Genomic DNA, 26,172 nt, shown 5'->3' with positions numbered 1-26,172 from the left:
GGTACTCGCTTGCGCTATGCTGGCAACCTGACTCCCGTGCCCCCGGGTCACCGCTACACGGACCCAGCTAGAGGCACGTCTGCTCTCCTCACTACATTCTGACAGACTGCTCCCTATTCTGCTTAGTCCCCTCCCACCAGGCTGGCTGGTTCCTGGACTGACTCTACCCACTGGGTGGCCACCCCCCTTATCTGACTAACCCTTTGAGCCCTGGTGTGAGAGGCAACTGGGATCTTTAGGTGTCTTTTGCTGTTGCTGGCACAGGTGTTACAGGTCCCAGGGGGTAGGTCCTACATCCCTGAGAGGATGCAGTTCCCTGTAGTGCCCTGAGTGGCTCAGGGGCGCTACACTAACATACCTGCACAAGGGTTTTCAATGGATCTCAAAACATCCATTAGCCTTCTATATGGCCCTCTATACACCTATGTAAATATTGCATTAAAAAACAGACGTTTGAAGCTAGAAGTCATTTACCACATTAACAATGTATAGAGTGTATTTCCGTTTAATTTAATGTTAGCTTCACTGAAAATAATGTGCTTTTCTTTCAAAAATAAGGAAATATCTAAGTGACCCTAAACTTTTGAACTGTAGTGTTTATACAAGGATGGGAGAACTATATACCAGTAAGGAGCCCAGAATGGGAAACATATATACCAGGATGGGAGACGTATATCCCAGGATGGGGGGCATATATACCAGGATGGGGAATATATATATATCAGATTGGGGGGCATATATTCCAGGATGGGAATGTATATACCAGGATGGGGGCATTTATACCAGGATGGGGGCCATATATACTAGGATGGGGGGCATATATACCAGGAAGGGGACCAGGATGGGGGACATATATACTAGGATGGGGGGCATATATACCAGGAAGGGGACCAGGATGGGGGACATATATACATAGATGGAGAACATATATACCAGGATGGGGGAAATATATACCAGGATGGATAAGGACATAGACACCTGGAAGGGGTAAAGGATGGGGGACATTAGTGCTGAATGGGGGATATATATTACTACATAATGAAGAAAAAGGGGGGGGAACACGTCTTTATAGGATTCGGAATTCTAAAAGGGCCCATACATCTGAAAAACATGCAGGGAGGAGAGATCCAGGTCCAAAGTTTGCACTATTTACACCACTCAGTATCGGGGTACATATGATTTTTTTTATGTTTTGGGAGGAACAAAATCAGCACGGAAAAGCAGCATTTTACATATGGAGAATATGAAATATGCCTTAGCCCAGCAGCAGACAGGCCGCCTGTGTCACCCACTCCGCAGACCACTGCAGCAGCCCTCATCCCTTATCTCCCTGACTTGATGGCAGCGGTTTCCCGTTTCAGAACTACATTTCCCTGCACACCCCGCGCCCATCGCCGCGCACGCGTGTTTCGGGATTGCTGTCCGCCTCACCCCCGGGCGCTGATGATAAAGGTTCCGTCCCATGGGCAGTGCTCTGCTTGTTGTTGTGTGGCTCCGTGTCCGGCCGCGGAGTGTGCGGGTGCAGGGCACTGGCTGACCGGCAATGGAGGAAGGTGATCGCCGGCACGGCTCCTCCGGGGGCTCCAGCTCCCTGCAGCGGGAGTTAGGCCGAGGCTTCGCCCACTACAATAAGCATCTGGGCAGGCTGCACCAGAATCTGCGGGACACTAAGAGATTCTTCCGGGACATTAAGCAGACGTACAGCGGGGGCTCCGGGGGAGCGGAGGCGGACCTGACAGCCGGGGAGCTCGGTAAGGGCACTACAAGGTCCAGGACGGCTGCAGCCACAAGTGCATTGTACCCGATCAGCCCTGGATGGGGCATCCTTCTGTACTTACCCATTGCCATCCCTGTCAGTGCACCAGTCCACTCTGGTCCAATAGAAGTGACGTGCAGTGATGGCAGGACTCTGTCAGAGTGATTTTTGCACAGGATCTTACCTGTTCGCATAAGTGCAGGTGCCTGTGTGAGGGTCTTCAGTGTGGGGGTCTGTGACATCTATAATGGCAGTGTCTGTATCTGACAAATAATGGCTGCTCGCTTGTTATCCCGCACCCACTGACCTCTTATCTTAACAGGTAACATTTTGGGAGCAACCCTTTAAAAGCTGAGAACGTAAAAAAAGTAGTAGCCTTTGGCCCCTGTGCGCACTGGACTGATGTCTGCCGCCAGTGTGCTGTGTGTAGCCTTTGGCCCCTGTGCGCACTGGACTGATGTCTGCTGCCAGTGTGCTGCGTGTAGCCTTTGGTCCCTGTGCGCACTGGACTGATGTCTGCCGCCAGTGTGCTGTGTGTAGCCTTTGGCCCCTGTGCGCACTGGACTGATGTCTGCTGCCAGTGTGCTGCGTGTAGCCTTTGGTCCCTGTGCGCACTGGACTGATGTCTGCTGCCAGTGTGCTGCGTGTAGCCTTTGGTCCCTGTGCGCACTGGACTGATGTCTGCTGCCAGTGTGCTGCGTGTAGCCTTTGGTCCCTGTGCGCACTGGACTGATGTCTGCTGCCAGTGTGCTGCGTGTAGCCTTTGGTCCCTGTGCGCACTGGACTGATGTCTGCCGCCAGTGTGCTGCGTGTAGCCTTTGGTCCCTGTGCGCACTGGACTGATGTCTGCTGCCAGTGTGCTGTGTGTAGCCTTTTGCCCCTGTGCGCACTGGACTGATGTCTGCTGCCAGTGTGCTGTGTGTAGCCTTTTGCCCCTGTGCGCACTGGACTGATGTCTGCCGCCAGTGTGCTGCGTGTAGCCTTTGGTCCCTGTGCGCACTGGACTGATGTCTGCCGCCAGTGTGCTGCGTGTAGCCTTTGGTCCCTGTGCGCACTGGACTGATGTCTGCTGCCAGTGTGCTGTGTGTAGCCTTTGGCCCCTGTGCGCACTGGACTGATGTCTGCTGCCAGTGTGCTGCGTGTAGCCTTTGGCCCCTGTGCGCACTGGACTGATGTCTGCTGCCAGTGTGCTGCGTGTAGCCTTTGGCCCCTGTGCGCACTGGACTGATGTCTGCTGCCAGTGTGCTGCGTGTAGCCTTTGGTCCCTGTGCGCACTGGACTGATGTCTGCTGCCAGTGTGCTGCGTGTAGCCTTTGGCCCCTGTGCGCACTGGACTGATGTCTGCTGCCAGTGTGCTGCGTGTAGCCTTTGGCCCCTGTGCGCACTGGACTGATGTCTGCTGCCAGTGTGCTGTGTGTAGCCTTTGGTCCCTGTGCGTACTGGACTGATGTCTGCTGCCAGTGTGCTGCGTGTAGCCTTTGGTCCCTGTGCGCACTGGACTGATGTCTGCTGCCAGTGTGCTGTGTGTAGCCTTTGGTCCCTGTGCGCACTGGACTGATGTCTGCTGCCAGTGTGCTGTGTGTAGCCTTTTGCCCCTGTGCGCACTGGACTGATGTCTGCTGCCAGTGTGCTGTGTGTAGCCTTTGGTCCCTGTGCGCACTGGACTGATGTCTGCTGCCAGTGTGCTGCGTGTAGCCTTTGGTCCCTGTGCGCACTGGACTGATGTCTGCTGCCAGTGTGCTGCGTGTAGCCTTTGGCCCCTGTGCGCACTGGACTGATGTCTGCTGCCAGTGTGCTGCGTGTAGCCTTTGGCCCCTGTGCGCACTGGACTGATGTCTGCTGCCAGTGTGCTGTGTGTAGCCTTTGGTCCCTGTGCGTACTGGACTGATGTCTGCTGCCAGTGTGCTGCGTGTAGCCTTTGGTCCCTGTGCGCACTGGACTGATGTCTGCTGCCAGTGTGCTGTGTGTAGCCTTTGGCCCCTGTGCGCACTGGACTGATGTCTGCTGCCAGTGTGCTGTGTGTAGCCTTTGGCCCCTGTGCGCACTGGACTGATGTCTGCTGCCAGTGTGCTGCGTGTAGCCTTTGGCCCCTGTGCGCACTGGACTGATGTCTGCTGCCAGTGTGCTGCGTGTAGCCTTTGGCCCCTGTGCGCACTGGACTGATGTCTGCTGCCAGTGTGCTGCGTGTAGCCTTTGGCCCCTGTGCGCACTGGACTGATGTCTGCTGCCAGTGTGCTGCGTGTAGCCTTTGGTCCCTGTGCGCACTGGACTGATGTCTGCTGCCAGTGTGCTGCGTGTAGCCTTTGGCCCCTGTGCGCACTGGACTGATGTCTGCTGCCAGTGTGCTGCGTGTAGCCTTTGGTCCCTGTGCGCACTGGACTGATGTCTGCTGCCAGTGTGCTGCGTGTAGCCTTTGGTCCCTGTGCGCACTGGACTGATGTCTGCTGCCAGTGTGCTGTGTAGGGACCTCCCGACCCTCACCTGTCATCCCCTATAGCTCTCTGCGAGAGACTTGTCACCGGCTTGCTTGTAGAGTGTGCGCTCCAGGGTATGGGGGCCTGGAAGGGTCATTTACAGACAATTTGCTGTACATGATGCACCCTGAGTGATCTGTAATGGACTCCTAAGTGCCCATAGGCTGCCACTGTTCATGGTGCTGCGAGTTCTACACAGGACAATGCACAACTGAAAACCAATTTCTTTTTGCTCTGCTCAAAAGGGGCTTATTATGAAGTGTATAAGGGGATCAATAAATGGTGGTTTGCTGGGACTGGGGAAGCTGACTAGTTTCCTTTTTTAGCATTTTCCCTTGTTTACAACTTGTTGCCCTGGAGACCGACCACTGATGTTGGATTATGTACAATTCTTCTAAGATCTGCTTAAGTTTAGTTATTAAACACATTTTAATGCTGGCCAGGATTGCTGGAGTGCGCTGTCATTTCCTAATCCCTGCCCGCTGCAGCACATTGCTTACAGGCTGGGCATCCGCAGCGGTGGTCGGTCTCCTCGGCAACAAGATGTAAACAAAAGAATGTTAATAGTGCATACAAAAATAAGCCCTTTTGAAATTTACTATCTGATGATGGCTATCAATGGAGTTGGGGAAAGCCTTAGACTTATGACAGAAGAATAAAAAAACCCTTTCATATTTGCCACCAGGATCATGATGGTTGACGGACCATGCGGGGCCCGTGTGGCTTTGGGGCTGCATATTCCAAACCTCCTTTACTTCTGGGCTGTGATGTGCCAGCTCTTTGCTGCCTCCTGGATGAGGTGGATGAAACCTTCTGTAATTACAGCAGTGTTGTGCATTGTTACATGAGATCCATCGTCCAGACTCACTGTTGTGTCTATATAAAGTGTACACGAGTGGTAGATAACAATAGTTACGACATATAGCGGCACATTGAGTAATATTGCATTACACCTCGTTTAGTGTTAGCCGTACATTGCACTGTGTAATTTTGCTGACTGTGTGGTCTGCTCTGCACAAATTACCAGAACACACTTTTTTTTTTTCTTTTTTTTTAAATTTATTTATTTTTTCCTTCTTTTCTTGGTAGCCCATGTACTTGTATGAAATCTGAATGCAGAATACATCAATTTTTTTTTGTTTTTTTTTTTTGCAATGGGGGAGTAGGGGTAGTCTGTGTGACTAGTGGTCTTATATGGATAGGTTTTCATGCTTGTCAGCAGCTTTCCCAGCATAGCTACTAAATGCAAACCGAAAGCCATGATGTAACTTGGGTGCATTTGACATGGGGCCCTTCTAAGGCCGCTTTCACACTGCGTTCCTCTCACTAAGGCCGCTTTCACACTGCGTTCCTCTCACTAAGGCCGCTTTCACACTGCGTTCCTCTCACTAAGGCCGCTTTCACACTGCGTTCCTCTCACTAAGGCCGCTTTCACACTGCGTTCCTCTCACTAAGGCTGCTTTCACACATCCGGTTTGAGCAGTGCGGCTCAATCCGGCTGTGAAACCTATGCAGCGAAAACACCGCATCCTTTGCATACGTTTTTACATGCGGCCCCTCCATTTTTTTCCCGGTTACGGCACGCTACTGAGCATGCGCAGTGGAAGAAACTGCATGCGGTGGCCGGATGAGTTTTTGCCGGATCCGGCGTCCATAGGCATGCATTGAAAAATGCGCCGCAGCAGCCGGATGCGGCGCAATGCGGTTTTTTTTTTTTTTTTGCCGGAGCAAAAAACGTGCCAGGGAACGTTCCATCCGGCCACGGCATCGGCTAAATCTGCTGCATGCGGCAAAACCGGACCGAACGCAAGCCCATGCGGCACAATACGGCACTAATGTAAGTCTATGCAAAAAAACCCGCAACCGGCGGCAAAAAAAACGGTTGCGGTTTTTCTGCAGAGCGCCGTATTGTGCCGCAGAGCAAAAACCGGATGTGTGAAAGTAGCCCAATCAGTGGTCCCGTCAGGGCTTCTGTCCGAACCCCCCTCAAAACTGTTTTCGGACACATGCACCGACGGCGCCATTGACTATAATGGTGCACCCAGTCCCCGTGAGTGTTTATGCACCATTTTCAGGAGTATACGCTTACTTGAGGTGGACACCCAGTCTACGAAGTCTGGATGTCTGCCTCCATAGGCATATACTTCTGAAAATGGTGCACAGCCGAGCACCCGGTGACTCCGTCTGCATCATTAGTCAGTGGCGCATACGTCCCAAACCTATTTTGTGGGGGGTTTGGCCCCAAGCCCTGACGGAACCATTGAATGAGGAGAGGAAAGCCGTATGGAAGGGGCTGAAGGCTCTGGTTTGGTTGTTTTTCTTTATTATTCACCACTTGTACATGTAATAAAAGCCACTGTAGAGTATAGAAACCTCCCACCATCGTCTCACAGAAGAGAAAATTAATGAAAATAAGAAGTTTTGAAATGGTCTTTTCAAAAACTGACTTGCACATGTGCTATTGGATCTCTACCGCATCTCCGTTGACATTTGTAAATTGTGCAGATTGGGAAGTTGCAGATAATCCATTTATATCGCAGACATGGCCTTACTGAGGCTAGCTTCACATCGTATAAGGGAATCTAGGTAAAGCATACAATGATTAGCATAGCGCTGCTTGGGATTCTGATGCCTTCATCTCGTGATCCAGGAGCACGTGACGTGAGCTGGGTCTTGGGAGATTTTCTTGGGGATGTTGCAGTGACCTGAAGGCCAATCATACTTGAAGAGTTTACTCTTCTGGGTCTTGTTCTTTATCATGTGCTAAATCGCCGCTGTCAATCCAGCAAGATGAAAGGACGTCTAAACTGATCAAGCAGTTACCGAGTCCACAGATTAATACTGTGCTGCGTCCTTTTATTTTCCTTACACGTGAAATCTTGCATGCAGGTTGCAAAGCCCATAACTGCATCCTGTCAACAGGTTTTTGCTATCCCATCTGAGAGCAGCATAATGAAGGGGAAGAGATTGTGATTCCAACAATGTATCACTTAATGGGCTGCTTATTGTAGTTTTCAGAAAATCCCAGTTTTATGTGCTGCAGATCTACCTGTTGTCTGAATGCTGGGCTCTGTATAACTCCGCCCACACCACTCATTTGTGGACTTCTGTGGACACTGTATAGACAGCTGCCAATTGGTGGTGGGATGGATATATACAGAGGTCATGAAAATGGAAGACTACTTGGCAGCAGGATTTCTAGTGATAATCACTATTTTATCAGCTAGAGATTATCAAGACTACAGCAAGCAGTCAATTGTTGGAATCGGGGTCTCTGTCTAGACATTATGCTGCTCATAAATTGGGTGATAAAACCTTGGTGTTCCGGCACCTACACTTCCAACTAGGATCTAACACTGATGAGCACTTGCCCCTCCAATTTCTGTGTTGGCGATTGTGTATAAAAGGAACAGGACAGGCCTGTTTAAATGGCTAAGCCAGCCCCCTTTCTTGTCACGGTCTGAATGGACTAGTTCAGGGTGTGTCTGTGTGTCTGTGTGTCTGTGTGTCTGTGTGTCTGTGTGTCTGTGTGTCTGTGTGTCTGTGTGTCTGTGTGTCTGTGTGTCTGTGTGTCTGTGTGTCTGTGTGTCTGTGTGTCTGTGTGTCTGTGTGTCTGTGTGTCTGTGTGTCTGTGTGTCTATTCCCATAAGGATTTTCTTTTTTACACAGCATGGTGAAATTGTGCCCACAGATCTTCCTAGATTTGTGTGGAATATGCATGTTCTCCGTTGCCATAAATAAGCTTCAATTGGATTCTTTATTTTGTAGACTAGCGCGCCTAAGGTGCTTCTTCTGACTTTCTTTTTGAGCCTGGAGCCCTGCTATAATGGAAATGGGGAATTTCATGGTGCTTTTTTTCATGGGACTCTTTGTATTTACGGTACTTTGTCTACTTGATTCAAGCTGTGAGTTTCCACTCGTCAATGAGCACGAGCGTGCACTCCTAGGAGCGCTCAGTTTTCTGATAGACGGACAATGTAAACAGCTCGTGCTGGTGAGAACAATGTGCAGAGCAATCGTATTACTGAAAGTTCTGCACCCATGGAAATGCAATTGGCCAGTGCAAATTGGCTATTAAACTACTGCCCATCAGCGGTCATTTTTTGGCTGCCACTGCCTAGGGTTGCAATTAATTTTGGTGTTCTCAAGCCAGTCATGCCCTCAATTTAGGGTCACAAGTAGATCTGTGTACAGCTCCTGGGACTTTCTCCTTTAGTGGCCGGCTGCAGAAACTGTCATTAAACAAACCTGATCTCTGCCGTAAATCGGGTACTGTGTGGTAGTTGTGTTTTGATGATGAATATGTGAGCTAGTGGGGGTAAGCTTGCAGCTATATCGCCTTTGGACACGGCACGCTTGGAGAGAGATGGATACCTGTTCTTTCTCCGTAGGGAATGGACAGATGGATGACATTATACAGCAGTGTAGCTGTGAGTCCAGCTCAAGGGAAATTGTTTGTTTGCTGAAAACTGCTGCATAATCCTTTCTGCTTGGTCTCACCCCTTTGCATAGAGGTTCAGCCGGTGTAACCTGACTCCTCCCTGTTGGCAGTCTGTCTTGCTTTGACAATATTTCTGCCATAATCTGTGCCCCTCTTGTGGTATATTGATGAATTTGTTGGTCACACTTCACCAGCCCCTCGCTCGTTTCAGGAGTGATCTTGCATTTTCACTGAAGGCTATAGTGAACAAGCATTTCTAGGAATACTTTCACAATATTCTCATTGTGTAAACTGGCTGACGATAAATTACCAAAACCGCTCGTTCATTGGGTGACATGATCATTTGTGCTGCAGAAAAGCTCATTCTCGTCAGAACTGTCGAGAGCAATGGCCGCCTATGCGCTCTGAGCGGTGCATTAGGCTGCTTTCACACATCCGGTTTTTGCAGTGCGGCTCAATCCGGCTCAAAAAGCTATGCAACGGATGCGGCGAAAAACGGATCCGTTGCATAAGTTTTTTTTCATGCGGCCCGTCTGTTTTTTGATGGATGCGGCTTGATACTGAGAGTGCGCAGTGCAAAAAAACGCATCCGGCGGTCGGATTCAGTTTTTGCCACAGGACGCCGCATCCGGCGTCCATAGGCTTGCATTGTAAATCTCGCCGGATCCGGCGCTATGCGTTTTTTACGCCGCACAAAAAAAAAATGCCAGGCAACGTTCCATCCGGCCGCCGCATGGGCTTAATATGCCGCATCCAGCAAAAAACGGACGCAATGCCATGCGGCACAATACGGCGCTAATGCAAGTCAATGCGGAAAAAACGCAACCGGCGGCAAAGAAAAAAACCGTTGCGGTTTTTCTGAAAAGCGCCGTATTGTGCCGCTCACCAAAAACCAGATGTGTGAAAGCAGCCTTATAGATCTCTCGGTGCACATTGTGTACTGCCATCTGCCTATGTAAAACTGCTGGTAAACGACTGCTGATCTGAATATGGCTACCAGTCAGACGTTTAGTGCCTGTGGTGGGGTCCCAGCGGGTCAGACCCTCCATCTATAATAATGTAATGTCCTTGTTTTGGTTATTTCAGTCACTTTGATGTACTTTGTCAGTTTTTCTTTGTTTCTGCTACAACCAGATTTCTTTCCACCCTCCATCAGATAAGACTGTGGAAAATCAGTCTCATTGGTTGCTATGGCGGCGTAATGACTTCTTTGGTGTATTTATAGATGACTGGATAATGTCTGCTCCTTGTATCAGATTTCTCTGCATGATCTTGCACAATGCTTACTTAAGATAGGCTCACATTAATACTGATCAGTATGTCGAGGTTTCCATCGAAATTCCCCCCAAAACTATTCCAGCAGAGCCCTGATGGTTCCTGTTCTATTTTACTTTCTTGTAGAGCGCTAAAATCTTCCACAGCACTTTCTGATCATCATCATCATCATCACTGTCCCCATTGGGGTTTAGAATCTATATCCCATATCAGTATGTCTAGTATGGGGTGTGGGAAGAAACCAAAGTATCTGGAGAAAACCCACAAAATCATGGTGAGGACATTCCTTGGTGGGATTTGAACCTATGACCCCAGCATTGCAAAGCACAAGAGTTAACCAGGCTACATGCGCACGCTGCTTCTTTTTCATGTTCACAAACTGCAGCCAAAACTGCACCTTGTCAGAGAGAGCCTGGAAATGTCACAAAAAATGTAGGTGCTTTTTTGGTGCGTTTTTGGCTGCAGTTTTGTCAACAATTGTTTCATGTATTTCTCAGTTCAAGCAAGCCCATAAAGCTTGTTGAATTGAAAAAAAAAAAAAAAAAAAATTAGAAATAAATAAATAATTAAAAAAAACTGGCGTGCGGTCCCCCCCAATTTTAATGCCAGCCAGATAAAGCCATACGGCTGAAGGCTGGTATTCTCAGGATGGGGAGCCCCACGTTATGGGGAGCCCCCCAGCCTAACAATATCAGTCAGCAGCCGCCCAGAATTGTTGCATACATTTTATATGCGACAGTTCTGGGACTGTACCCGGCTCTTCCCGATTTGCCCTGGTGCGTTGGCAAATCGGGGTAATAAGGAGTTATTGGCAGCCCATAGCTGCCAATAAGTCCGAGATTAATCATGTCAGGAGTCTGAGACACCCTCCATGATTAATCTGTAAATTACAGTAAATAAACACACACACCCGAAAAATCCTTTATTAGAAATAAATAAAAAACACAAACACATTCCCTCATTACCAATTTATTAACCCCGACAAAGCCCTCCGTGTCTGGCGTAATCCAGGATGGTCCAGCGCCGCATCCAGCTCTGCTGCATGGAGGTGACCGGAGAAGCAGCAGACACCGCCGCTCCGGTCACCTCCATGCAGCAAATGAAGACAGCCGCGCGATCAGCTGAGCTGTCACTGAGGTTACCCGCGGCCAGCGAGTAACCTCAGTGACAGCTCAGCTGATTGTGCTACTGCGTGGAGCTGACAGGAGCGTGGAGGACGGGACTTGTGGCGGTGGCGGTGAGAGGGGGATGGACATTGGCAGCTAAAAACATTGATTTTTTTTTTCCCTCTCGCTGCCGCTGATAGTCCCGTCCTCCACATCATCTCCCCTGTGCGTGCACGCTGGGGACAGCGGTACTTCGGGGAACACGTGGAGGACGGGACTATCAGCGGCGGCAGCAAGAGGGGATGGACATTGGCAGCTGAAAACATTGATTTTTCCATCTCGCTGCTGATAGTCCCGTCCTCCACATCATCTCCCCTGGGGACAGCGGTACTTCGGGGAACACGTGGAGGACGGGACTGGACCACTTGCCTGACCTCACTTCCTGACAAATCACCTGCGTTTTTGGTACCAAAAACGCAGGTAAAATGCACCACTTTTGATTAGCATGCATTTTTCCTGCGTTTTTGATGCCCTCATTGATTTCAATGGGTGACAAATGTTGACAAAAACGCAGGAAGAATGAACATGCTGCATTTTTTTTTTTTTTTTTTTTTGTCACAAACTTTTGACAAAAAAAACGCTGACAAACTGCAATGTGCGCATGACAAATCTGACTTCTCATAGACTTTGCTTGGAAGTCAGATGTCAGAAAGTTCTGCTGACAAGCAGCAAAAAAGGAGGAAAAAAAAGCAGCGTGCGCATGTAGCCTTAAGGGTATGTGCGCACTAGGCGTTTTTTTCACGCTGCGTTTTTGTGCGTTTTTGTCTCAAAAAACGCACCCGCGGCTAAAAAACGATTTGGTGCGTTTTTTGCTCACTGCGTTTTTAATCAGTGCACAATGCCATTAAAGATTGTTGATGGGAAAAAAAAAAAGGTCTGATGTCATTTCCTTCTTCAAAATGTTCATTGTATGCAGGAGAGCAGACAGCAGCTGCAGAACTACAAGGCTCAGCATCCTCCATCCAGAACTGTATGCAGTTTTTTGCCCAAAAAGAAAAAAAAAATGACATGGGTTTCGCCATATTTTTGTATGCTAGCCGGGTACAGCAGGCAGGTACGGGCTGCCCCCAACCCCCAGCTACCTATTTGTACCCGGCTGGGAACCAAAAATATAGAGAAGCCCTTTTTTTTTTTTTTAATTATTTCATGAAATAATTAAAAAAAAAAAAAGACGTGGGCTTCGCCTAATTTTGGTGTCCAGCCGGGTACAACTAGGCAGCTGGGGATTGGAATCCACAGTGAAGGGTGCCCAAGCTTTCTGGGCACCCCCACTGCGAATTGCAGTCCGCAGCCACCCCAGAAAATGGCGCTTTCATAGAAGCGCCATCTTCTGGCGCTGTATCCAACTCTTCCAGCTGCCCTGGTGACGGGTGGCTAGCTGTATATTATCAGCTAGCCCTAAGCCCGAAATTCATGGTGTCACGCCAATATTAGACATGGCCACCATGAATTTCTAGTAATGATAAAAAAAAAAAACACAGAAAAATATTTTTATTAGAAATAAAACACAACACAATTAGTGACTCCATCTTTATTGAAATAAACCCCCCTCCGCAGTAATCCTGGGTCAGGGTCCCGCGCCGTCCAATCCGGATCCAATATCATCTGATCGGTTTGCTGGAAGGCAAAGCGATCAGATGATGTGTCAGGATCAAGTGCCTGAATCACATCACACATCAGCTGATTGTATAAAAGCCGATTATACAATCAGCTGATGCATCGGTAGAAAAAAAAAATAATACTCACATGTGCTGTGCTGATTACCGGCAGCTCCTGCAGCGATCGATTGGACAGAAGTCTGATCCCGTCCGGACAGAAGTCTGATCCCGTCCGATCGCTGCAGGAGCTGCCGGTAATCAGCTGATGAAGTCCTCTGACGGCAGGATCAGCTGATAGCCAGCCGGGCGCGAAAAAGCCGGCGAGACTACGATCAGCTGATGCGTCAGGTGACTGCATCAGGTGATCCACCGCCAGGTCCTGCAAGCAAGGTCCTGCCCCGGGGAGACTGCACACAGCCAGAGCAGCGGTACCGGGAGGAGATGGGAGCGGGCATGGCACCAGGACCCTGCAGACAGGTGAGTATATATGACATTATTTTTTTTTTTTTTTTTTCTACTGTTCACTTTTGTTTTCGCAGCTGCCTCCACCTCCCGCCCAGACATGGCGCCGCACGGAGCTGACATGCCCAGGTCGGGAGGTGGACGCAGCGGTGATGGTACCGGGAGGATTCATGCTTCTGTGTTTACCAACAGAAGGAATCCTCTTCCTGTACACGTCACTTTACTGCCCACCCATTGCGTTTATAGCTGCGTTTTTAGTCATAGAAACGCGGCTATATGCGTTTTTCATTGCGTTGTCGAACATCTCATTGAACTCAATGGGTGAAAAACGCAGTGAAAAAACGCAGAAATAATTGACATGCTGCATTTTTGTGGTCACCACAAAAACGCAGCTAAAAAAAACGCTGTGTGATGACAGCACTTATGAAAACCCATTGACATTGCTGGGGAAGCAAAGTCACTGCGTTTTCAGCACAAAAACGCGGTAAACGCCGCTAAAAACGCGGCAAAAACGCCTAGTGCGCACAAGGCCTAAGCAGCCGAGCTGTCCCAAAAAGATGAACACTGAGAAGACTGAGGCCATACTGTGTGCACGGACTCTGTCAGCTCCACTTAAGTGAATGGTTACGTTGGAGTTCCTGCCAGAATAGAGTTTTTGGGAATTCTAACACTTAATTTAGTGCTTGGCCTACAGCGCAATGTTAGGCCATGTGCGCACATCGAGCATTTGAGTTTTTACCTCAGTATTTGGAAGTCAAAACCAGGAGTGGGTAAAACATACAGAAGTGGTGCCCGTGTTCCTCTTTTATACAGGGTGGGGTGTAGGAATCCTCGGCCCTGACACCAATAATGTGGTGGTGTACCATCACAGGTCTAAGCATTGCTACATGAACAGTGTCCTGGAAAGTGGATTGGTCATCGTGGGCCAGTTGAATGGCCACCAAGGTCTCCCGATCTGACCCCCTTAGACTTTATCTCTGGGGTCATCTGAAGGCAATTGTCTATGCTGTGAAGATACAAGACATGCAGCATCTGAAACAATGGACACTGGAAGCCTGTGCTAGCATTTCTTCTGTGGAGTTGCTATCAGTGTGTCCAGAGTGGGAAAAGTGGGTTGCATTGGCAATCCAAAACAATGGGCAGCACTTTGAACACATATTTTATAACCGGTCATAAAATTGTAAATAACAGACGAATAAAGTTCCATTAAAACAAAGCATACCATTGTTTATTGTGATATTCTCAATAAGTTTGTGTTACATGACCCTCTTCCCATTGGAAAAAATAAAGTGGGATCCTAAATGGCTGAATTCAAAATGGCTGCCATGGTCACCACCCATCTTGGAAAGTTTTCCCCCTTCCATATACTAATGAGCCACAAACGGGAAATTGATATCACCAACCATTCCCATTTTATGTAGGTGTATCCATATAAATGGTGCACCCTGTACGTTTCCTCTGATTGCTCCACTCCTGAGGTAAAAAAACAACTCACCAAATCAACCTGTGCACAGGGCCTAAATGTGTATTGACCTTTAGTTTTGGGCCATACAATTACCTGCTGTAGTCTATATTTGTAAAAATAAATGTATGTGTCTTTGTGAGATGCTCTTGTTGGTGCACACTAAGCTCTCCCAGGTAGTCAGTGTGCCGAATTATGCCAAATTTTTTTTTCTGAGCTGCAAGTAAACCTATATAGGTTTGGTGGAAATATCAGGATGTCTCCACACTATGTGCACACGCTGACGTTTTGTATCTTCAGTGAAAGACGCACCTCTGGCCATAAAACGCATGTGTTTTGGGTGTGGAGGTTTTTTTTTTTTTTTTTTGCCCATGCATTTTTGTCAATATATTCAATGCAAAAACGCAGAAAGAATTGACATGCTGCAGTTTTGTTGTTACCACAAAACTGCAGCTAAAATAAAACCAACGTGCGCACAGCAAATCTGGAAGGAATCTCATAGACTTTGCTAGGCAAGGAAATGCATGCAGTTTAGTCGCCACAAACCATCAAAAACTGCAGCGTGCTCTTGAGGCCTTCATGTGGTGGGAGAATGAGGATTGCCATTTTTCCTGGTTTGAGTTGTGCTACACTAGGAGTGAATGAGGAAAGTAATTCAACCATTGTGTCCACCAGTCCTTACAGCTCATTACTTCAGCATTGTGTCACTGACATTGTCACCTCTAAGATAATGGATTGTAAAGGCCCAGTCACACTAAACAACTTACCAGCGATCCCAACAACGATACAACCTGATAGGGATCGCTGGTAAGTTAGGAGGTCGCTGGTGAGATGTCACACTAAGCGACGCTCCAGCGATCCCACCAACAACCTGACCTGGCAGGGATCGCTGGAGCGTCGCTACACGGGTTGCTGGTGAGCTTGTCACACAGGCAGATCTCACCAGTGACCAGCCCCCAGCGACGCCTGGAAGCATGCTGCGCTTGGTAACTAAGGTAAATATCGGGTAACCAACCCGATATTTACCTTGGTTACCAGCGCACACCGCTTAGCGCTGGCTCCCTGCACACCTAGCCACAGTACACATCGGGTTACTTACCCGATGTGTACTCTGCTACGTGTGCAGGCAGCAGGAGCCGGCTTCTGCGGACGCTGGTAACCACGGTAAACATCGGGTAACCAAGAAGCCCTTACCTTGGTTACCCGATGTTTACCTTCGTTACCAGCGTCCGCCGCTCTCACACTGCCAGTGCCGGCTCCCTGCTGCCTGCACACATAGCCACAGTACACATCTGGTTAATTACTCGATGTGTAGTCTGGCTATGTGTGCAGAGAGCAGGGAGCAGGCACTGACAGCGGCGGACGCTGGTAACTAAGGTAAACATCGGGTAACCAAGGTAAGGGCTTCTTGGTTACCCGATATTTGCCTTGGTTACCAGCCTTCGATGTGTGCTTCACAGCGGGAGAGCAACAACCAGCGACCTCACAGCAGGGGCCAGGTTGTTGCTGGATGTCACACACAGCAACATCGCTAGCAACATCGCTGTTACGTCACAAAAGCCGTGCCTCAGCAGCGATGTTGCTAGCGATGTTGCTTATGTGACATGGCATAAGACTATGTGCACACAGATAATTTTAAAGAAGTAAAGCCCAACGATTCTTTGTAGTTACTTTCAGACTGCGCTATTTCATGCAGAGGTCACCCCAATATTGTATATGTAGATATACAATGGGAATAAGGGTGGGTGCCCACAATCGGTGTTTGCAGCGTTTTGGATGTAGCATGCTTCAGCTGCGTCCAAAACGCTGCGTTGTACAGTACAAGCATAGTGGATGGATTTCTAGAAACCCCGTGCCCACTATGCTAATTTTTTTCCACGGCAAACAGTGATCTGTGGTGCATCTTTCCAGACCGCAGCATGTTAATTGTTTGCTGTGGAATCGCATGCGTCCTCCATAGGGAGAACACAAGCGAAAGACCGAGCGCACTGAACCCTGATAGTGGATACGAGCAGCTGCAGTCTCCTGCGGAGGGGACTCGCGGCCCCGCAGGTCAGGACCCACTGCGTCCTGATCGTGGTCACCGACCCTTATACCTTTAAAACTCTGTATATATGTAAATAAACTGTATCTGTTGTGTAAAGTATGGCCCCCAAGCAGCTTTTGCCAGATTTCTGTTGTATAATTGCTTGGGGAGGGAGGGGCGGGGGAAGAGAAGAGAATGTTGCTACTTGTAGCGTTTTTACATGAATCCCTGTCTGTACCCTGCTTGTTAAAAAGTGTTGTGTGTTTTTTTTTTTTTTTTTTGTTTTTTTTTTGGATGACATACCCTAGTCATGGACTACAAAACATTTTTTAGTGTGTGTATGTATATATATATATATATATATATATATATATATATATATATATATATATATATATATATATATATATATATATAATATTATATATATATATATACACACTAAAAAATGTGCATTCTCTCTAATATTTTTAGCTTTTGAAGCAGTTTTGCATGAAATTATAGCAACAATATGGGAATTGAAAGCACAACTAAATATTGTACAGCTTCCGATCCAAAATTAGCCAATCACAGATGAGGTTCTTGTGACCAATCACATTCCATTACATTGCCTTACATCTGCTGCTTAGATTGTTTTATCTGTAGGTCTATCTAGTGAATCATACTGTGGAGCTTTATGATGGGAGCCTTCAGATTTTTGTCAGCGGAGGATCGTGTGCGAGTTGTGGTGCTACATGAAGAGAGTTATACTGGCCCCCAGATCGCAAGCAAGGTCGGCTGTAATCAGAGGACAGTTGTAAGAATTTTGCAGAAACCTAAGCAGCTTGGAATTACCCAGGACAGGCCCAGATCTGGTCGGCCCAGAAAGTCAACTAAAAGGGAGGATAGAGTACTGATCAGAACATCCCTTGCCAATGGAAAGCTCACCTCTCCTCAGCTTCTGCGAGAATGGCAAGAAAAGTGCAATATTGAGGTAGCAACATCAACTGTTAGGAAGAGATGTTTGGAAGCAGGATTGAGAGGGTGCAAGGCCCGAAAGAAGCCATTGATGACAGCCATACAAAGACAAAGGCGAAAACTGTGGGCATTGAAATATTCAAAATGGAGGAAGGAGGAGTGGGAAAGTGCTATTTAGTGATGAAAGCACTTTTTGCATTTTAGGAAATGATGGCAAGTCTTATGTGAGAAGGTTTCCACATGAAGAGTACAAGCCAGAGTGTTTGAGCTTCTCTGTGAAACATCCGATGAAAGTAATGGTCTGGGGCTGTGTGGCAGCCAATGGTGTTGGAAGGCTTCATATTGTGGAGGGTATGGTTAATGCAAAAAAATACATAGACTTCCTTAAGAAAATGCTGCCTTCTCCTCACCTGTTTTCAGGGGATTATATCTTCCAGGATGATGATGCTCCTTGTCACAGAGCTAAGTGGTGCTTCACACACAGCGAGATCGCTGCTGAGTCACTGTTTTTGTGACCTTATTAGCGATCTCGCTGTGTGTGACACTGAGCAGCGATCTGGCCCCTGCTGTGAGATCGCTGCTCGTTACACACAGTGCTGGTTCGTTTTTTTTATTGTTGCTCTCCCTCTGATAAGCACACATTGCTGTGTGTGACAGCGAGAGAGCAACAATCCTGAATGTGCAGGGAGCAGGAGCCGGCGTCTGACAGCCTGCGGTAAGCTGTAACCAGGGTAAACATCGGGTAACCAAGGTGGTTACCCGATATTTACCTTCGTTACCAGCCTCCGCAGCTCTCACGCTGCCAGTGCCGGCTCCTGCTCCCTGCACATGCTAAGCTAAGCGGTGTGCGCTGGTAACTAAGGTAAACATCGGGTAACCATACCCGATGTTTACCTTAGTTACCAGTGTTTGCAGCTTCCAGACGCCGGCTCCGTGCAAGCGCAGTGTCAACTTGCACGTCGCTGCGGGCTGGTCACTGGTGAGATCTGAATGTTTGACAGCTCACCAGCGACCATGTAGCGATGCAGCAGCGATCCTGACCAGGTCAGATCGCTGGTGGGATCGCTGCTATGTGTCCACGTTGCTTTTTACCTGCTTTTTTGCTGCTTTTTCAACTGCAGCGATTAATGCCAAAATGGTTGTGTTCTGCTTTTCAAGCATAGTCTATGGGAATTTGGGTTTCTAAACCCCACTATGCTGTTCAAACTCAATTGTTTTTGCCATTTGCGTTTTGAACTGCAAAGCAGAGTTTTTGCCCAAATTTCAGCCACAAAAAGGCTGCATTTTGAACTGCATAGTGGGGTTTAGAAACCCAAATTCCCATAGACTATGCTTGAAAAGCAGAACACAACCATTTTGGCATTAAACGCTGCAGTTGAAAAAGCAGCAAAAAAGCAGGTAAAAAGCAACGTGGACACAGCCTAAGACAGTAATGGAATGGGGAAAAAAAAGAACAAGGTGGCTACTATTGACTGGCCAGCCCAGTCCCCGGACCTCAATCCAATTGAAAATTTGTGGCACAAGGTATCAATAGAGATATCTAAAAAACAGCCAAGGACCAAGAGAGTTGATTGAGGCTCCAATACAGGCCTGGAACCACATCATCACTCGTGAACATCTGCAGAAGCTTGTTCGTTCAATGCCACAGAGATGCAAAGGCTGCCAATAAAGTATTAGAAGCTAAAGATGCACTCAAAAGGCCCGAATCAGGACTCTGAATTACATAAAAAAATAATAAATCTTAAGAAGTAAAATTTAAGTCTGTGTGAACTTGCATTGGACGTTAATGAACTTAGAAACCTGTTCACCATTCTACACACTGCACTGGTGTAGGTATGGTTATGCTGTAAAAAAAAAATAGCAAAAATGCACATACCATAACAATTTATACACTTGGGACATTCAAAAATGAGTATGGCATACAATGAGGGATTACAAAACATATATGTTCCACCAGTCTCACTGTAGAGATGCAGAAGTATGAAATGTGTAGTTTTCTTTATGCCTATGCAGGACTTATGAACACCACTATATATATAGATATATATAGATATATATAGATATATATAGATATAGATATAGATATAGATATAGATATAGATATAGATATAGATATAGATATAGATATAGATATAGATATAGATATAGATATAGATATATATAGATATTCTCACAAATACATTTTTTTTTTAATATATTATGCGCATGCACATATATATTAAACATTATGTGTGTGTGTATTAGTTATAGTGGCAGATGAAAGATGCACTAAATTCAGTAGTGGCACACGCCTCTTGATGACTTTGGTGCAGGTTACTCCAGTAGGCTCATCAAGGCTGGAGTGTAAAATAGTGTGTGCCTTTTATCGCCAGCTTACCACGCATTTCATCCACAGCATAAGCCGACATGCTGCAGATCTTATTGTATTAATTTACACTGCAGATTTCCTCTTTGTAGCAGTCACACACCCTACGTGCATGTGCCCTCTGTGTCGTGTATAGAGTGCTATATTCGTGTCACTTGTCCCACTGTTGGCAATCACTAGATGACTTGTTGACCACTAATACAGTGCTAATTACCCCAAATTCTTCTCTCTAACAGATGCGTCACATTTTACAGGGAGTTGTGATATCTGCCTCTATTTGCAGTGACAAAATTGGAGTAATGATGTTTGTTTTCTATCCCATCCACAAGGTCTATAATAAAGTGGCATTTTTAGTTAAGGCATGTACAACTTGTCAGACGTTAAGCGACAACGTATCATGTGAAAGGTAATGCTAATGTAAAATAATGCACCAAAGCTGCATGTACATTGTTGTAATTTGCTTAGGGTACATGGTCTTTAATTTGGGGGTATAAATGGCTGGTACGGTTAGTTTCTTCAACATTCGACTTTTGGGTATGCGCACACGAAGTATCTCCTTTAGACATCTTTGCAGCAAATGTATGTCTCCTGGCAAGAAAAATGCTGAATAAAAGAAAAAAATGTTGTTTTTTTTTTTTTTTTTTTTTTTTGGATGGGTAAAAAATTGTTATACTGCAGATGCAGGTATCTGCTTTACTTTGCAGGGACAGTAAAATGTTTTCACAGCAAAAAAAAATTATACATATACCTGAGGGCTTCATTCAGACATTGTTTCATTTCATTTTTGTGCTCATTCTGTGTTTTCCTTTGGTGTAGCGGCTAATTGATGTGACAAAGGTTACACTTTATTTATTTTTTATTTTTAAAAAAACCCATTTCTCATTCATTCTATACTGATTTTGAATTGAAGGCAATGAAAAAAAAAATTAGAAAAATGGTTAAAACCAAGTGGAGTGTAATCTTGACTAAATATTGCACATTTTTGTTTAGAATTATCATCGGAATACATCCCTCCATAATAATATTATTATTAATAATAATAATAATAATAATATAATTAATAATATTATTTTTACTGCCAGCTAATATGATCAAAACCAAAAAAAATGGGTGAGCACAAGTTGGTATTCATGCAATGTGTAGGAACATGTTCACACTGGCCATTTAACTGACAAAATCTAAGGCCGGTTTCACACATCCGGCTTTTCGCCGGTTTGCCGGATCCGGCGCTCTCCCGTACAGACAATACAGTACAGTGACAGCGCTGTAACTTCCGGGTCACATGCGCCGGTCACATGACAGCATGTGACCGGCGCTTGTTGCGCTGTCACTGTACTGTAGTCACTGTATGGGAGAGCGCCGGATCCGGCAAACTGGCGAAAAGCCGGATGTGTGAAACCGGCCTAAGACGGAATGAAAATGAGGATATACCCTGCAGTAGGTGAATTTTATTAGTAGATAGAAATAACATGGGGGTACTTGGTAAACTCTTCTCTGTGTGTGTCAGTGCCATCCCACTGCAACATGGTATACCCCAATCAGGGTGGTCCTATCCTCTAGTATTAAAACCTCACCTTGTGTCAGTTGACCTCATTGTAGATGAGGCAGAGCAGGACAGGGCCCCACTGCTCAGGCACCTGCCCATGTGACGACGTATAAATGAAATGCCTCAAAAAAAAAAAAAAAAAAAAAAAAAAAAAAGGGAAGCCACACACCTGTATGTACAAAGTCCAAGAAACTACAGCAAAAGCAAAGAAATGAGTGAGCGTATGTATGTATGTATGTATGTATGTAATATATTATATGCTATATGCAATGTGTAGGAGGTCGGTTGATGGAAGCTGAAGTTTTAAAGGGGGTTTGGGTCATTCGCACTACTTCAGTTTGAAGCCAGGACGCGTACACCCGGCTTCATAGTGAGCATGACCCAAACTCCAGGATTATGCGCATTGAGCCGAAATCTCTCCGCTGCCATCACATCCAAGGGGGGGTGAGTGAGGTCATCCTGTGACACTGCGTATTCATTAGCATATTAGACCCACAGGGGCATCTTACCATGCTAATGGGGGCGACTGACCGGGGAACTAACATCCAGGGGACTAGGCCCCTTGCTCATTAGCATATGATATAAGATCTTTAGAAATACTTTTTCTAAAGATCTCTTTATCTATGCTAGTGTATACAGGGACGTTAGACAGGATTAGCAATATGCACCCAGAACTGCTTGCGGTCCTGGGTTCATATTGCACCTGACAGGTTCCCTTTAATCCTCGTGTTCAGGACTGTCCCGATATGAGTACATCTTGTCACGGCGAGATGGCTTTTATGCTTTATCAAAAAGTGTTCTAAAGTAACCTGTTACTTCTATGTACTATTCCTATTTACTTGCTGCAGGGTATCCGCTGATTGTGTCTATCCGTCTTGTTTAGTGCTGTGATGAGTGCTCTCCAGACGAGTGGCTTGTGTTTAATGCTCCACATGTCGTGCTGCGCAGCTTGTCCCTACAACACGTGTATGACAGTCAAGCCGTGTCTTCTGGAGAATTGGCTGCAGTTCTCACCACGGTGTGGAACTTGAGAGCTTGATGTAAAATCTTGGAAGTTGGTGGCAAAGCTGAAGCAGTTATGTGCACTTGTATAATAATATGTATGTATAAATGGCGGCTGACATCTGAGTGCAGTCAGATTTCTGCAGAGTGTAGTGCAATGATTTTCACGCACTGAGACTTTGTGTGTGTGTGTGTGTGTGTGTGTGTGTGTGTGATGTCTGATTTGGGATGTAAATGGCAGCATGCCACGCGAATCAGCATGAGAAGAGTGCTAATCTCCATTGCCCCCTGGAATAACATTGGTCTGGGCACTCTCCGATAAAACATAGAATAGCACTCATCTGAGTTATACAGTGATGGTGATTGGCGCGTACCTAAGGTATGTCCGCTTTCTGATATGTGGTGGTCTCAGTGGTTAGACTGATCTGTGAATGGAGGTCTGCCGCCAGTATGGCTCCTTCAAAGTGAAAAGCGCCTGCTGTATGGTCTCAACTGGCTACCTGGCTGTGTGGTCAAGACCTAATCTGTGCTGCAGTTTCCTAATTTAAGGATTGGTGGGCATCCCTTAAGTTAGACCCCCTACTAACTTTATAACACTTGATTTGATTTTTTTTTTTTATATTTAATTTATGGTTTCCATTTTGATGTCTGTTTTTCATAAGTTCGGCCTATGCTTTCTCTCAAATGGTCTATAATTGGATTCAAGCTCTCCAGGGATGTAAAGTCCATCAGTGCAAGCAAGTCTTTGGGTCAGTGACAACATTGGATCGAGCTCAGATGCCATACATGTGCTGTGCGATGATAGGAGAAACTGCTCAGTACATGGGGAGTGGCAGCTGTAACCATGCCCTGGCATTGACTTGCGGTATGTCTTTAGACACACTGGAAAAAAAAAAGAACTAGCACAGATAAAAACAAATATATAGAATTTGTGTTCGTGTGAAGGAGGCCTTAATGAAACTTACGCATCTGAAAAGTTGTCTGTGTGGCACAGCAGGAATGCCCCAATTTGTCATGAATCTGACAAGTGGGGGGGCTTGCCACACCCCTGTCCTCCCCAGCTAACATTGTCTGGAAGGCAAAAATGGCACGAGACCGCCAAAATTAAGTGTTCTGCCAAGGGGTTTTGTTTTGTTTTGTTTTTTTTTTTTTTACAGAATGCTGCCAGGTATCCAGCATATTGATGAGCTATGTACGACTGCTAGATCTGCAGCAGAGAAAACAGTGATTTTATCAAAATGACAGCAAACATCACCCACCATTGTTGGCATTTGTTTCAATAAATTTTTTGAGGTGAGGAAATCCCCTACTTTCATAATAAAATATCACTGTAACATGAACTTCGAAGTTTCCCATAAATTCACAGGAAAACCAAATATCCCCTAACTTTTAAGTAGTAGTGTATGTGTATAATCTATACACTGCTCACAAAGTTAGGGATAATTTAGCTTTCAGGTGAAATTTCTGTGACATGTAAAGTTCACGCTATAGCGATATATTATCATGAAAGTACGGCATTTAAGAAGCATGCAATGGTGTCCACATCAGACAATTGAGACAGAAGCCAACAACAATGGTAGGCATATGTATCTCATAGGCTTTGTGTCACCATCGAGAGGCTTGTAAGGCCATGTGCGCACATTCTGTTTTTTCATGCGTTTCCGCAGCGTCTTGAACTGCAGCGTTTTAATGCAAAAATGCATGCGTTTTGATTTTCAAGTACTCCATGGGAAATGGGGCTTGTGCGCACAATGCTGTTAAATTCACAGCGTTTTAGTTGCAGAAAATTTGTCAATCTCTGCGATTTGAAGAAGCAACATGTCAATTGTCTTTGCCATTTTGGCAGCGTTTTGCTAACATTAAAGTCAATGAGATCTTTCAAAACACATACAAAATCACAATCCTAGAGTTTTACATGCTTTTTTTGACAAAATAAAAGCATGCATTTTTGATATTGTAGTGAGGTCATGACGACGTCTCCTTTTTCACACATATAGTCCGATAATTAAAGTGAAAAACAATTTTATCGTAATGTGAAAAACAAGACTTCCCCACCCTCTATCAATTTCCATGACCGTTGCTGTTTGTCTGATGCTTTTGGCATCCACATTTGCTAAAATGTCTTTTCCTTTCCGGTTTCTCAGGAATTCTTTCATCTGTAGAGGTTTGCTTTCCCATACGCTGGCAAGTGAGAGGAGATCTTTGTAGTAGTACATGGCATATATGCTGGTAACCAGTCCTTCTCTAAGGCTGCAGCGTCTGCTCCCATATACTGCCCTATGGGTGTTTGTTTCTGGGCCAGTGAGTAGTCATCACGCGGAATACCTCCAGGGCCTTTCTTTTCTCTTTATGGCAAGATGTAGACAAAGAGGATGTTATCTAGGTCTTTTCTTTCTGTAGAAAACATTCCTAGACTTGTGTTGTAATGTCTTTGGCTTCAAGTTATAGATTAATTCATAAGTGTGAAGTTAATAATCATCTACAGAAGTAGATAAGCCTTTATTTAACAACCTTTTCAATGGCTACTTCAATGGAAATGCATACAAATGTCTTCACATAACCTGAGGCCTCTAATCTTTACTGTCCTTGGATGAGGTGTTGAAACAAACATTTGCAGTTACATTTTGTGATATAAAACAGTAGATTAACATAAAATATATAGTACTGTAAGGCTATGTGTCCACGGTAGAATGTACCTGCGGACTTTTCTGCCTGAAAATCCGCGACTTTCGCGGCAAATCCGCACCCGCGGATTTGCCGCGGATTTTGATGCGGATTTTTTTTTTTTTTTTTTTTTTTTTTTTTTTTTCCCCATTCTATACCCAAATCCGCACCAAAATCCGCAACAAACAATTGACATGCTGCAGATTTTTCCGCATCAAAATCCGCGGCAAATCCGCAGCGGAAAAATCCGCAGCATGGACACAGCATTTCCAAAATGCCATTGAAATGGCTTGGAAGTGCCGCTGCTGCAGATTTTCGGCAAATCCGCGGTAAATCCGCAGCGTGGGCACATAGCCTAAAGATGCATTTACACTGCCATGCACCGTTAAACCAACATGGTCGACCTTGCTTGAGGCTGACTGTTCTTGGCAAGACAGGCTTTACATAGGATGTTGGGCTGCTGCGAACAATTGTTTTGTGTAAACCTAAATCTTTTTACCTGTCGAATGATCGATTTTTTTCCTCATTCGTTAGTGCAATCTTAACATATGTCGATCACCTATCATTGTGCAAAGTGCATTCTAGGAACCCAATCGTGTGTGTGTGGTTTTTTTTTTTTGTTGTGCATTTTTGAGGTCCCAAAGATGCACCAAAATCCATGCGTTTTCTTCCCCCAGCAAAGTCTGAGATCTATTTTGCTGTCCACACTGCATCTTTTTTTTTTTTTTTGCTGAGTTGTTGAAGATTCAGCATGTCAATTCTTTTTGCGTTTTTTTACCAGTGTTTTTGAACCCTTCCAATCAATCGATTTGACTTTCAGAACGCTTTCAGAAAAACGTGTCGCAGTATACAGGCCCAGAAACGCTGCATCTTTGTGGTTAAAAGATGCAGTGTGTAAACAAAGACTTAGTCACAAGATGACAGTGCTGAAAAAGCATGAAAACCATGGGTAGGGGGCTTAGTGTTAAAGCGTCACTC

The 26,172-nt window shown here is 45.9% G+C and overlaps 1 protein-coding gene across 1 annotated transcript in view; it reads left to right on the top strand.

Annotated features, from left to right (window-relative positions):
- Positions 1 to 1,396: 1,396 nt before the first annotated feature.
- DSTYK (dual serine/threonine and tyrosine protein kinase) overlaps positions 1,397 to 26,172 on the top strand; it is a 141,732-nt gene continuing 116,956 nt past the window's right edge. Inside the window, exon 1 of the mRNA XM_075335684.1 lies at positions 1,397 to 1,751. Coding sequence (XP_075191799.1) covers positions 1,544 to 1,751 — 208 coding nt within the window. The 5' untranslated portion in view covers positions 1,397 to 1,543. The remainder of the gene's footprint in view (positions 1,752 to 26,172) is intronic.

The sequence above is a fragment of the Anomaloglossus baeobatrachus genome, chromosome 2 (assembly GCF_048569485.1).
Source record: "Anomaloglossus baeobatrachus isolate aAnoBae1 chromosome 2, aAnoBae1.hap1, whole genome shotgun sequence".
Taxonomy (NCBI): Eukaryota; Metazoa; Chordata; class Amphibia; order Anura; family Aromobatidae; genus Anomaloglossus; species Anomaloglossus baeobatrachus.
The sequence above is the reverse complement of the archived record's forward strand: the minus strand, read 5'-3'. Positions and strand labels throughout refer to the sequence as shown.